Below are 13,892 nucleotides of genomic sequence, written 5' to 3' on the forward strand. Positions count from 1 at the left end.
CAGAAAACGGACAGAGGGAACAGTCGCCCTGCGGAAGATGGGCCTCAGGTTTGATGCTGCGATGGTGACGCCCAGGCTACCCAGAAAGTGGGCAGTGGCAAAACCACACCTGCCATTTTTGAAAGCTGTCTCTGGTTCTCCAGCATCGCCTAGGCCAAGATGCCGTTGGACGGATTGATCCATCCATCAGACTTATTGACTTGACATTTGTTTTTTGCAGTGCTCGGGAGGGAGCCCAGAGGCTCACGCGCGTGCGCTGCCATTGAGCTGCGTCCGTCGTCTTTCTCTTTATTTGATTTTTATTTTTCTGGGGCAGGGCTGTTGGACTGTACTCAGCATCACTCCAGGGCTCCTCCCACAGTCGCTGGTAGCAGGGATCACTCTGGACCATCAAACCCAGGCCCTGCACACGCACAGCACGAGCTCCAGCTTGTTGAACTCTTTCTAGCCCCCCAGAGAGCGTTTCAGCCAGCTGGGTAAAATGCGGCCATCCTAGAGGCAAACCCAGGTGCCAGAGGCTCCCTCTCTGCTGACAGTACAGCCCTTCAGAATTCGGGGAATGCTTCCTTTCTGTCCCAATGTGATAAAGGCGGAGTGTGACGCCTGGACCAGGCTGTTCTCGGCCCAGTTAGACAGCGCAGGTCCCAGCGCGCTCCTCCTTCCTCCAGAGCTGCGTCTCTGGAGCCTGAGGAAAGCGAGGAACGGAGGCACAGGACCTCCCGCTACTGGGGACAGGAGCCCCAGGGGACGGAAAGCTCTCCCAGTTAGGAGGAGGGAGGTCTCCTGGCAGGAGCCACTGGGCAGGGCCTGCGTAATGAACAGGCAAGGGAATTGAAGCGCCGCACTGTCTGCCTGTCTCGTTTAGAGGCGAGACAGGATGGTGACAGAGGGCTGTTCCAAGTGCTGTGAGCAGGGGCCACTCCCAGCTTGTGGCATCATGTGGAACCTGGGATCAGACTCAGGCCTCCTGCATGCTCTCTCTCTCTCTCTCTCTCTCTCTCTCTCTCTTCCTTCTCTCTCTCTTCCCTCTCTCTCTTCCCTCTCCTTCTTCCCTCTTCCTCTCCTCCCTCTCCCCCCTCCCTCCCTCCTTCTCTCTGTCTCCCCACCTCCCCCTATTAAATGTGTTCTCGGGTCTCAGTTACGTGTGAACACAATCCCCCACCAGTGCTGTGGGAATTTCTCGTAACCATAGCAGTAACCAACACCTTCAGTAGAAGACCTTTGGCTTCCTGCGTTTGGAGGGTCTTTTGGTCTCAGCTCTTTTAGCCTCGGGTATTACATTTTACTTCAAAAGCACAGACCCAGTTCAGCACAATGAAGACTGGTCAGTGATGGCTCGTGGGCACTGTGCTCGTCGCTAAGGATGCTGCTTTGTATGCTGGAGCATACAAAGGAAAGGTAACTCACACCTCTTAAAATTCTTAAAAAGACACAGACCAGGGGTCAGAGCAGTAATCCAGCAGGCAGGGCATTTGCCTTGCACAAGGCCGACCCAGGTCCCCAGCACCTCACGTGGTCCCCTGAGCCACACCAGGTGCAGAGCATGGACTAAGCTTGAGCACTGGGGTGGCTGTAGAGTTTTACAACCCCCCACCCCTCCACATAGCCGGGCCCACTGAGCCCCATAGGACACCAGTGTCAGCCTCAGTTTTCATCACAGCTCTGGGCTGTGACAGAAGCTTAGGGAACACAGACTTTCTGTCTTTCAAACAGTGGAAAAAGCTGGGTTCTATGTGGCCAGGGCTTGGAGACCACCAGAGCAAGGGGGACCCTAACTCCAGAGGGTGCCCTGCCTCCCTCTCCCCCCTTCCTGCACCAGCCCCCTCTCCCCTCTGCACCCCAGCTTCCTTCCCTGACACTGCTGCCCAGGGGCCTGTAGTCAACCCAGTCATTTTCCATTTTTTCTCAGGGGTCCCACGTAGAATAGCTTGATTGAATGAGAGGGGCTAAGGAGGAAGTGCATAGCTTCTGCTTCTTGGGAAAGTACATGTATGTGCAAACATAATGCATGACCCATCTTTTTGCCCTGGCCTCCTTGCTTCTTTTTTTTTTTTTTTTTTTTTGCTTTTTGGGGTCACACCCAGCGACGCACAGGCAAAGGGGTCACTCCTGGCTCTGCACTCAGGGGACCATATGGGATGCTGGGAATCGAACCCGGGTTGACCGCCTGCCAGGCAAACGCCCTCCCAGCTGTGCTATTGCTCCAGCCCCTCCCCGCTTCATTTTTACTTCTTGAAAGAGCTAAGCCCAACTTTCATTCCAGCTGGGTTTGTGCTGGGGCAGCACCCCTGCCTGCGGAGGTGTGAGGGAAATACTAGAAACACCACCTCCAGCTCGCTAGGGAGCTTAAGGGATGCTCTCGGCTAGAGCTTTTACACATTCTTCAGAAGAAGGAAGAGCAGGATTTTGGGGTTTTTTTTCGTTTTTTGGTTTTTTTTGTTGTTTGTTTTTTTCTAAAAGACTAGGCCTTGCCAGAACATAAATACGATTTCTGGGCTACTGAGGAGGTGAGTGTCACCAGAGAGGTGTTAAAATGCCTCTCGGGCGAGGTGCCCAGGTAAAGGGTTTATCTTGTTGGCGACAGAACCCGGCAGGACAGTAAACACCACAATCCGCTGTGTCCTTCAGGCGTGACAGAGATATTGGGAAGATGAGTGAGGAGGCGAAGGGAAGCCACCCCTCCCCCCCCCCACCCCCCCCCGCGAGACACCAGCCCTCTGGGGGCTCTGGGCCTCGCGGGCCCCTTTCCAGGACGGGTTGGGGGTGGGGGGTGGTGAGCAGTCTCCGTTAGTGGGGGCTCAGGCAGGCTGTGGCTCGCCGCCGCGAATCCTTCATGAAGATCTCTCCACGGCAACGAAGGGATTTATTTTTCCCCCCTCCAGTCTTGTTTTGAAAAGCAGAGTAATTGAAAATTAACACCTAATCTTCTGGCATGCGGGTCGTCCGTGTTGGCGGGCCTCCAACGTCCACCCGATGGCCCTGGCCAGATGGCCAGCTCGCACCCACTCCCAGGTTCCGATTAAATCCCATCTCCATCCCAGCACTTAAGGTCAGCCCTCGGAAGCTCTCACGCAGGGAAGGACGTTCAGAAAATGTGAGTCCGGCCCAGCCCCCACTTCCGAAAATTCACTTGAGAAATGGAGGCTGGCAGAGGCACAGTGACTGAGCATTTGTTTCCACCTCGAGGTAGTCTGAGGCTGAAGGCCTGAGGGTGCATCTCCCCTGCCGCAGACGTCAGGAGCGGGGCTTCGCGCCGGGTGCGTTGGCTCTCCGCCAAGAGACGGCTCTCTGGGTTTCCGGGGGCCCAAGCAGGAGCTTGTGCTTCCCGGGGTTTCAAGCGTTACCCCCGCCCAGGTTTTGTTAGGAGCTATGGCTCAAAACACAGGAGAAGATAGGCCAGAAGATAGCAGGGTACAGAGTTGGGTCAGAGGTTCCGGGGGACACCAGGAACACAGCCGCAGCCTGAGTTCTCGTCATTCGGCTTCTCGTTGAGCCTCCTCAAACTTACCCTGGCCTAGGGCAGGCCAATTCTCAGGTCAACTGCTCCCTTGCTCTCTGTCACGTATGCACAGAAATACACCATTTGATACCATTTTTTTGCTTAGGGATCACTCTCAGCAGTACTTAGGGAGACAATATAAGGGTGCCGGGGATCGAACCCAGGTCGGCCACATGCAAGGCAAGCGCCCTACCTGCTGTACTATCTCCCCAGCCCCCTTTTTTACGCATTTAAAAATTGAAATTGTGTGGAGAGAGAGAGAGAGACAGAGACACAATGCCCAGTGGTTCTCGGGGGACCCTGTGATGCCAGGGATCGAACCCAAGCTCTGTGCCCCAGCTCTTTGATCCACCTCCCTAACCCTATTTTACACTTTTTTTTGGGGGGAGGTCACACCCAGCAATGCACAGGGGTTATTCCTGGCTCTCGGGCGACCATATGGGATGCTGGGAATTGAACCCGGGTTGGCTGCGTGCAAGGCAAACACCCTACCCACTGTGCTATCACTCCAGCCCCCATTTTTTAGACATTTCTAATATGTGCTTTGGAGGCTATTAACTGTGACTACCTCCTGGCTGCGTCTCCTCTTAAGAAGTTGGCTCCAGGCCCGGAATCCGGCCCAGGGTAGAGCACCTGCCTCACAGTTGTCAGGCTAAGGCTCCGATCCCAAATCCCCCTCCCCCCCAGTGTGATTTATGTGTCATACTCCTGCATTACACAAGCAGTGTGACCTTGAATGCACTGCAGTCGATGTGTGTGACATCTCAGCCACGGCACGGCCCCAGCAGACACCGAACCCAGGAGCTCCCCCCCCCCGAAAATTGGCTCCTCACAATGACAGCCACAAAGGGAAGGGGCCCACTGAGCGCTGCTGCCCTGGGGCGCTCTGCACAGGCCCCCCCCACGTGCCCCAGCATCCCTCCATGGTCACCAGTGCCGACCCAGCCTGCATCTGCCCGCCTGAACCCTCGTTTCACACCGTTTTGTATCAAACTTAGGACGCTCCCACTCACTTGAATAGAGTTGTAGCACTGTAGCACTGTCCTCCCGTTGTTCATCAGTTTGTTCGAGCCTGCCCAGTACCGTCTCCATCCTGAGACTTGTTGTTACTGTGTTTGGCATGTGGAATACGTCACAGGTAGCTTGCCAGGCTTTGCCATGAAGGCAAGATACTCTTGGTAGCTTGCCGGGCTCTCCGAGAGGGGTGGAGGAATCGAACCCGGGTCGCCCGGGTCACCTGCGTGCAAGGCAAATGCCCAACCCGCTGTGCTATCACTCCAGCCCCGAATAGAGCTATCATGTAACAAACACGCGCTGGAGGGCTGGAGCAACAGCACAGCGAGTTGGATGTTTGCCTTGCACGTGGCCGACCTGGGTTCAATCCCCAGCACCCCATGGGGTCTCCCGAGCCTATCAGGAGTCATCCCTGAGCACAGAGCCAGGAGTCATCCCTGAGCACTCTGGTTGTGTTTTCCTCCTCCAAAAGAGGAGAAAGACGTGCCGGGGTGCTGGGTGGCTTCGGTGGTCACAGCCCCCAACAGTGCAGGGACCCTGAGCTCTGGTGTGATGAGAGTGGGCTTGGGCCCCATGCCTCAAAGGCTGTGCCCCCTACCAAAAGAAGGAAGGGCTGCGTGCCTGTGGTCTGAGCCACTCCTCCTTCCCGTGTCTCGTAGGAAACAGTCCTTTCCCCGCCTCACCCCCGGTGCATCCGTTTGCTTGCAGGCAGAGGGATTTTTCTCAGCCAGCAGGTATAATTGTGCCGTTGGCCTTGGAGAAGCTTCCCTCTCCCCCTGCATGGTGCTGCCCAGGGCTGGAAATCAATGCCAGTGTCTGGCCGACAGTGCCAGGCCCACAGCCCCACGGGCAGAGTCCCTGCAGTGCAGCCATGAGGCACCCACCATGCGTGGCCCCAGGGCGATTCCGCAGCCTCCCAAAGTTCATGGGGTGCTCTCTGCCCTGGCCCATCTCCGCTGCTCTGTCCCCCAAGCCATTGGGAGAACTGAGCCCTCTCCAGACAGTCCCGGCAGGTCTCCGCCATCCGCCTCGCGTGATCTGCGTGCTCCTGAGCTCCTGCGCCGTGCCAGGGCCTCCTCGCACACGCTGGGTCCGTGTGTGATGCCAGAACCTCTCTGTACACGTTGAGTCCATGTGTGATGCCCAGGGCCTCCCCACACACGCTGAGTCTGTGTATGATGCCCAGAACCTCCCTGCACACGCTAAGTCAATGTGCAGTGCCCGGGTCCTCCTCGCACATGCTGAGTCTGTGTGTCATGCCCGGGGTCTCCCGTGCACTCCTGATGCAGATCCAGCCACAGGGGACAGAAACAGACTGATACCAGAGGAAACAGCCCATCCAGAGAATAAGGTTCACTGCGAAGAGCCTGTGTGGTTTTATGCCTCCCAGTGCCACCTCCTCCCCACGCACCCCCCTTCTCCAAGTAAATGGCATAAGAGAAAACAGGGAAATGCCAGAGTGGTTTTAAAACAGAAACATATGGGGCCCGAGATAGCTCGGTGGGCGAGCGCAGCGTTTGCCAACCCCAAGCACTACTGGTATAGCCCCAAATCCAAAACAAAGACAGACCAGAAAACAGCGACCAACCAAACACAGACCTGGAAGGAACACCCACCCGATACAAAGCCGGGCCTGGGTCCGGGTGTGGGTTGTATTGATTCATCTTTTCGGGCCTCCCCAGGTGATGCCCAGAGACCACACCCTGCTGAGAAGCAAGAACTGGTCCAGTGCCCACTGGGCACGCATGCCAGCCCTTGGCTCGCTCTCCAGCCCCCAAGAGCTTGATGTTAACTGCAAATGAATTCTCTTTTTAAGTTTCAAGAAAATTCTCAAATGAATTCAAATTGAATTTGAAGTGACATAACGAATTTGGGATCAGTTGTTAGGCCGAGAGTGGTGGTGAGGCTCTGTGAAAGTATTTGACCGTCTGGTATTGTCAAGCGAAGTCATAAACGCCCAGACACGCGGTGCGAGCCTTGCCGCCTGAGAAATTGGTCTCGGGGTGGGGGGGAGAGAAGACAAGTCAACCAGGGGCTGGAGCGATGGCCCAGCGGGTAAAGCGTTTGCCTTGCACGTGGCCAAGCCGGGTTCAATTCCCAGCATTCCATATGGTCCTCTGAGCACCGCCACGAGTAAAGAAAACCAAATAAGTCAACCAGCTTCTTATTTTTTTAATTGAAGTGTGGTGCTCACTTCATTTTTTGTATGTTTTGGCATTTTCAGGAGTAAAAAGCTATTTGGTTTTAAATGCATGTGCTTCAAGACCTTCTGTATATCTGTAAGGGAAAACCTCACTTGAGCCCACACAGTACTGTCTTACAGCTGGGTAGAACTCTAACAAGTTTGCTTGAAGCGCATATTTATGGGGGGTATTTCAATGATGCTGAGGACAATTGTCTCCTAAAATTTTTTAAATAATTAAAAAATAAAAGATATAAATGACAAAAGGTTATGGGTTGAACAGAAATTGTCAAGATTGGTCAGGGGGCCAGAGTAATAGTATAGAGGGTAAGACGCTTGCCTTGCCCATGGCCAACCCGGGATCGATCCCCAGCACCCTCTATGGTCCCCCAGCTCCATCAGGAGTGAGCCCTGAGTGCAGAGCCCGGAGGAAACCCCAAGTATCACTAGGTGTGATCCAAAAACCAAACAACAAAAACACATCAGTCATATGGCCTGTTAGACTGCCCCTGTGTGCCTCAGTTTCCCTGCCTGAGGGTATCTGTGACTGGACTCGGCCCTGGGCAGAAAGGAGGAAACTCCTGGGGACCCCTCCTAGTCTAGGCTGCCCCGTAGCTGGATGGACCGTCCTCCAGAGCCGTCTCCTGAGCAGGAGTGTTTGTTCCAAGAATTGTGAGATGTATTTTCTGTGCTATAATACCATATACCATTATGCATTATCATTTTTTATTTTCATTGTTTTCCGTCTCGTGATTTACTCTCTTTTGGTGCATTGTGAAATGTTGCCCATTGTAACCCATGCCCATTTCTCGATGTCTGCGTGTGTGTGTGTGTATGTGTGTGTGTGTGTGTATGTGTGTGTGTCTGTCTGTCTGTCTGTCGCACGTGCTGTCCTTTGTTCCTAGGTTGCAGCCTAGCCAGGACACAGCCAGCCCCTTGGCCGATGAGCATGCACTGATCGCTTCCTATGTGGCCCGCCTGCAGCACTGTGCACGGTCAGTGGGGTCGCGGCCCCCGCAGGTGGGGAGCCCAGGCCCACGGAAGGGGGGACGGCAGGTTGTGGGTGCCAGCCAGAAGGCACTCTGCACACAGAGCTTCTCTAGAGAAGCTACCAGCTCCAAAGGGCGACATCGGAAAGATTGCTAACCCCTTTCATGGGGAGCCTCGCCAAGCCAAGCCCGGTGGCCATTCGCAGGGGCCATGTGACACGGCCTCTGCTCATCCAAACTGTCTGCAGACCGCAAAGTTTTGAGTAGATCAATGCCCCCCACTACCACCACCACCAACGGGCCCCTGCCCGAGTGCTGACTTGGGCCAAGGCCAGCACCATCCACCTGTTCCGACTTCACACTGTTTCGGTCTCACAGTACTGTGTGACCCATAGCGCCCACAACTTTTTCCAGACTCTCGGCCTCCTCCTGGCTCATGGGGCCTCGTGAGACCCGGCCCTGCAGACAGATGTCTGCCGCTGGCCAGCTCGTCTCTGTGCACTCCACAGAGCCAGACTGCCCTGCGGGGTGGACCTGTCCACATACACCCAGCCCCCTGGCCATGGCCATTCCCTCCCCTCCTTCCATCCTCAAGGCTCTCTGCGCCAGGGCGAGAGGAAACCATCATCTCTCAAGTTCAGCCGGGAGGCGCGCAAACCTTACATTTCCACCTGAGTTTGTCCACTGCCAGCTGAAGGTCACACGGCCTTGTTGCTCATTTTCAGCCTCTCCCCAGGTCGGCCTGCCCTAGCTTGGGGGCATATACCTGTCCTAACGCCCTGGGGGAAACTGCAGGGGGCAGCTCTGGCCTGGCCCATTTGGTAATTGGCCCATCTGAGGGGAGGAAAGAAGCTTCTGGACGTGCTCTGTGTCCAGAGAGGGTCTCCTCAGCCAGCAGTGGTTTGCCCCACTCTCCCAGACTTGTCCCCAACCTGCCAGGCTATTTGTCACTAGAAGGACAGTTCCAGGCGATGGATGGTGCTGATGGGAGCAGCGTGTTGGCTGCCACCTCCTGACCTGAGTCCGGGCTCCCTGGGGCTGGTGGCATAGAAGAGCAGGTAGCAGGGAGCCCAAGGAGACACCAGGACCGGCCGAGAAACTGCTTCCCTCTGGGTTTGACACTCCGGCTCTCAGAGCGGCTGGAGACACTCCTTGAAATCCCAAATTTCCAGGCCAGCTCTGAAGATGAGTTTCCGTGTGCTATAAACTCATCATCGCCCACAAAGCGAAGCTCCTGATAGAACTTCTGGCCTGTGAAGCCCCCGGGTCACCCCTGCTGAGCTATTAGTGGCCCTTCCGGGAGGACCAGAGGGAGAACCCAGGACCAAGGCATTTGGCCTTGTTTGTGGCCAGTTCAGTACCCCAGCACCATATATGACTGGTCCCTGGAGCACCGTCAGGGGACGCCCGCCTAAGGGTAAACTTGTGTGTGTGCTGGGCTGAGTTCCAGCTGAGCATCACACATGCACAGAGCTAGCTGGGCACCTCTTCTTCCAGCTGAGCATTATCTGGCACCCCATCTGAGTGGCTCTTTCAAATCTTAGATTTTTTTTTTTAGTGCTCTAGTTAAAAATTAGGGGCCAGGGAGCTAGCTTAAAGACCATAGAACATGCTCTGCATGCATGAGCCCTGGGTTCAATCCCACACAACCGCATGGTTCCCTGGCCACCTGGAGTGGCCTCCAAGTTCAGAACTTCTGGTGTGGCCAAAAAAAAGACAGGTGGTTACAATCAGTGTCTGAACAAGGGCGGGGAGATGGATGGCTCAGAAGGCCACAGGACAGGCTTTGCAGGCAGGAGCTCTTGGACTGTAGCCCAAGACCATGTGGTTCCTGAAGCATCTCCGGGGTCCCTTCTTAGTTCACACTTAACACCTCCAAGCAACCTGTGGTCCCCCTTAAAACAAAGTAACAAAGTAGTGGATGAAAGGAAGCCACAGTGGTGGCTCCAAGTGGCTGAGCGCATACTTTGCTCCATCCTGGCACCCACAACCCCTCAGCACCCCCGGGTGCCACCCTGAGGCTTCTCCGTCCAGACCAAGAATGCTGGATCCCCAAGCAGAGCTGGCGGGGGCGGGGGGAGGGGGTGGAGCAGGTGGGGAGGCTGCTCCTATTCCTTAAACAAGGTGAGGGGAGTTAGGGCCAGAGAGCGTCATGGTCTGGAGTCACATCCCAGATTTGATCCCCAGTACCACATGGTCCCCTGAGCACTGCCAGGTGTGACCCAAAACCCAGTTTCCTGGGCTGAATGTGTGAGTCTGAGATGGGGGGCGATAGTTACCAAACGGGCTGAGGGGTATGTTGGACACGTGGGGTCTTCTCCCCTCTCCAGTATCTTGGGCCTACACAGACCAGGGTCTTCAGTTTTGTGTGCCCCGTGTTCATTAAGCCCATGTTCATAAAGATGTTTTTCTTTTTCTTTTTTTTTAATTTTTCTTTTTTTTTAATCAACACTCATTTGTCATTTGTAATGTGTCATTTGTTTTCTCATGGTGGTCTTGCTGAATTCATGACCTACATTTTCGAAATCATGAGTCCTTTTTCCAGACCCTCCGATGGGAAAATCCCTCTCGGACTTCGTTGGTGTCTTTCCTCGGCCCCCCACCCACTCCCCAGTGCAGGGCTGTGCCGCGGGAAGCGGGTTGACAGTCACCCCCTCATTTCTCCTGGCCTTCCTTCACTTCAGGAGACCAGTAGCAGCTGTGGGCCGGGCCCCCCGTTTCTTTGGCTACCCAGTTGGAAAATAAGCGGCTGTATGCGAGAGGCAGGAGGGGGCTGTTTGACTGACGTCTGTTGGCTGTGTCTCTGCCTGCAGTGTGCTGGACAGCCCTGGCCGTCTGGACGAGGAGCACCGGCTGATCGCGCGCTACGCCGCCCGGCTGGCTGCAGAGGCGGGGAACGTGGTGAGTGCCCGGGGCACGCTGAAATACAGTCAGTGGTATCCAGCAGGAAAGGCAGGAAAGGGGTTAGGGAGGGAGCAGCCGGCAGAAGGACTGCCAGGGCCTCGGTTTTGTGTCTGAAGAGGCCACTGTCTGCTAAAGATAAGTCGGGGGGGGGGGGGGGGTCAGGGAGAGGGCTCACAGGGCTGCAGCTTAGGCTCTGCCTGCTGTGTCCCGGGTTCGAGCCCCGTACCACATGCCTCCCTCCCCCGCCCAGCAGGCTGGGAGCAGCCCCTGAGCACCAAGTCAAGTGCCACCTCTAAGCACCACCTGGTGGACATGACCCAGACACACGAGATTGTTCCAGAAAAAAAGTCAACAGTCAGAATTTGCTTTTTTTAAAGATCAATAAAATTAACAAGCCCCGAGAAGTCCTGGTCAAGGCCAAAAAGGCAAGATGGGGGCAGAGGACTAGTACAGCGGGGCAAGCACTTGCCTTCCACGGTGTGTTTCCCCGAGCACTGCCAGGAGTGATCCCCAAGCGCAGAGTGAGGAATAAGCTCTGAACACCGCTGGGTGCGGCTCCAAAATAAAAATACACAAAGGAAAAGTGAGATAGGAAAGAAGTACAAATACCATTAGCAGTAAAAAAAAATGTTTAGTTAAGAAAGGATGTTCACTGTCACCACTACTATTGAACATAGTGTTGGAAGTACTTGCCACAGCAATTAAGCAAGAAAGAGAAATCAAAGGAATTTAAATTGGCAAAAAAGTCAACCCATCACTATTTGAAGATGACATATTATTCACAGAAAATACCAAAGACAACACCAAAAAATTCTAGAAACAATAAACCTATACAGTAATGGGTTACAAAATCAAGGCACAGAAATATGTTACATTCTTATAAGTAAACAATGATATAGAAGAGAAAGAAATTTTTTTTAACTATCCCATTTATGATTATCTCTAAAAACCTCAAATAGCTAGGAATTAATTTAACAAAGAAGATGAAATATGTAATTGTAGTGAAAATTATAAACCATGTGTATATAAACTGTAATTTTAGGTAAAATTACAAATCACTTCTGAAAGAAATAAGAAACACCAGGAAATGGAAATGTGTTTCTTGTTCATGTATTGAAAGAGTACTATTAAAAAGGACCATCTTTCTTTCTTTCTTCCCTTTCTTTCTTTCTTTCTTTCTTTCTTTCTTTCTTTTATTAGCAAAACACCATGAGATACAGTTGTAAACTTACAAACTTTCATGCTTGGGTTTCAGTTATACAATGACCGAGTACCCATCCCTCCATCAGTGTCCGTTCTCCACCACCAATGATCCCAGTAGCCCTCCCACCCCCTCACCCCACCCCGCCTTTGTGGCAGGGTATTCCCTTTTTGCTCACTCTTTCCTTTAGGGCCTTGTAGTTTGCAATAGAGGTATTGAGTGGCCATCATGTTTGGTTTATAGTCTACCTTCAGCACGTATCTCACATCTCGAGCGAGTCCTCCAGACATCCTTTACTTGGTGTTCCCTTCTCTGTCTGAGCTGCCTTTTCTCCCAGCATGTGCTGCTGGCTTCCAAGCCGTGGAGCAGACCTCCTGGTACTTAACTGTTCTTGGGTGTTCGACTCCCATTCTGTTACTTTATATTCCCCAGAGGACCATTTTTCTTGGAGTAATTTATAGATAAAAGGCAATCCCATCAAAATGCACAGAGCTTTTTAAAAAGAATATAGAACAAATGCATCTAAAATTCATATGAAACCATAAAACCCCCAGATCCTGAGATTTTTAAAAAATCTCAAAATGATCCTGAGATTTAAAAAAAAAAATGCATTCCCAGACTTTAATACATGGCCAGGGCGATACTACAGCAGGTTGGACATTTGCCTTGTACATGGCAGACCCGGGTTCAATCCCTGGCATCCCACATGGTTCCCCCAAACACCACAAGGAGTAGTTCCTGGGTGCAGAGACAGGGGTACCCCTGAGCATCGATAGGTGTGACCCAAAACGCCAAAAAAATAATTTTGTTTGTTTGTTTGTTTGTTTGTTTTTGGATCACACCCAGCGACACACAGGGGTTACTCCCAGCTCATGAACTCAAGAATTACTCCTGGTGGTGTTCGGGGGACTATATGGGATGCTGGGAATCAAACCCAGGTTGGCTGCATGCAAGGCAAACACTCTACCTGCTGTGCTATTACTCCGGCCCCAAATAAAAATTTTAAAAGAAAAAATAAACTAAAAACAATAAAGCTAGTGATCAAAACTGTGTGATACTGGAACAAAAACTGACTTTGAAATTTATAGAATGAAATTGAGAGCCTAGAGGTAAATGTCAGATGTACAGACAATTAGATGACATAGGGACTCAGTGCATGTAGCAGAACCAGGAGAGCAGTCTTTTCAGCAGTTGCTACAGGGGGAGAGAGGGAGGGAGGGAGGGAGGGAAGGAAGTCCACTCTCTCACATCATGTACAATGATGAATTCAAAATGAATTAAAGATCTCAATATTGAACCTCTTTCTATTAAAATCATTGAGGAAAATATAAACAAGACTCACCATGCTACTGGAGACTTCTTTAATTGAAGACTCAAGTCTTTAACGATACAACTAATTTCGTTGGTTTAAAAAAGAAAAAGCAGAAATAAATGAAACTACTTCAAACTAAAAACTCATGCCCTGTGGAAGAAATGGGGCTGAAATAAAAAGACACTCTGTTTGCAATCTATCTGTCAGACAGGGGCCAATATCCAAGATATATAAAGCACTTTTACAACTCAACATCAGACAACCCCATCCAAATAATGGAGAGGGGCCTGAGTGATATACAGCGGTAGGGTGTTTGTCTGGTTTCAATCCCCAGCATCCCATATTGTCCCCTGAGCACTGCCAGGAGTGATTCCTGAGTGCAGAGACAGGACTAACCCCTGAGCATCGCCGGGTGTGACCCAAAAAGAAAACAACAGGGAGAGGTGATGAACAGACACTTCCTTCAAAGATGCCAGAAAGATGGTGAACCAGCATATGAAAAGTGGTCATCACTGATTTTTCAGAGAAATGCAAATCAAAATGACAGACAGATACCACTGCATACCCGCAAGAATGTCTATATGGAAAAGACCAGAAACAGTCCGTGCAGTAAGTGGTGGCAGGGATGTGAGCGGGAAAGAACTTTCATTCACTGCTGGTTGCCTGGTCCAGGCTCTGTGGAAAATAGTTTATCGACACCTCAAAAAATTAAGACTAGAACTCCCATCTGACCCAACATGTCCCTCCTGGGAAGACAAAAACTTGACTTCAAAAGGACCTGGCATACCTGT

The 13,892-nt window shown here is 52.3% G+C and overlaps 1 protein-coding gene across 1 annotated transcript in view; it reads left to right on the forward strand.

The window, feature by feature from the left end:
* DTNB (dystrobrevin beta) overlaps positions 1-13,892 on the forward strand; it is a 236,117-nt gene that overhangs the window by 188,744 nt on the left and 33,481 nt on the right. Inside the window, exon 11 of the mRNA XM_056124619.1 lies at positions 10,498-10,585. Within this exon, the coding sequence (XP_055980594.1) occupies positions 10,498-10,585 (88 nt within the window). The remainder of the gene's footprint in view (positions 1-10,497; positions 10,586-13,892) is intronic.

This window comes from Sorex fumeus, unplaced genomic scaffold (assembly GCF_029834395.1).
Source record: "Sorex fumeus unplaced genomic scaffold, SorFum_2.1 ptg000006l, whole genome shotgun sequence".
Taxonomy (NCBI): domain Eukaryota; kingdom Metazoa; phylum Chordata; class Mammalia; order Eulipotyphla; family Soricidae; genus Sorex; species Sorex fumeus.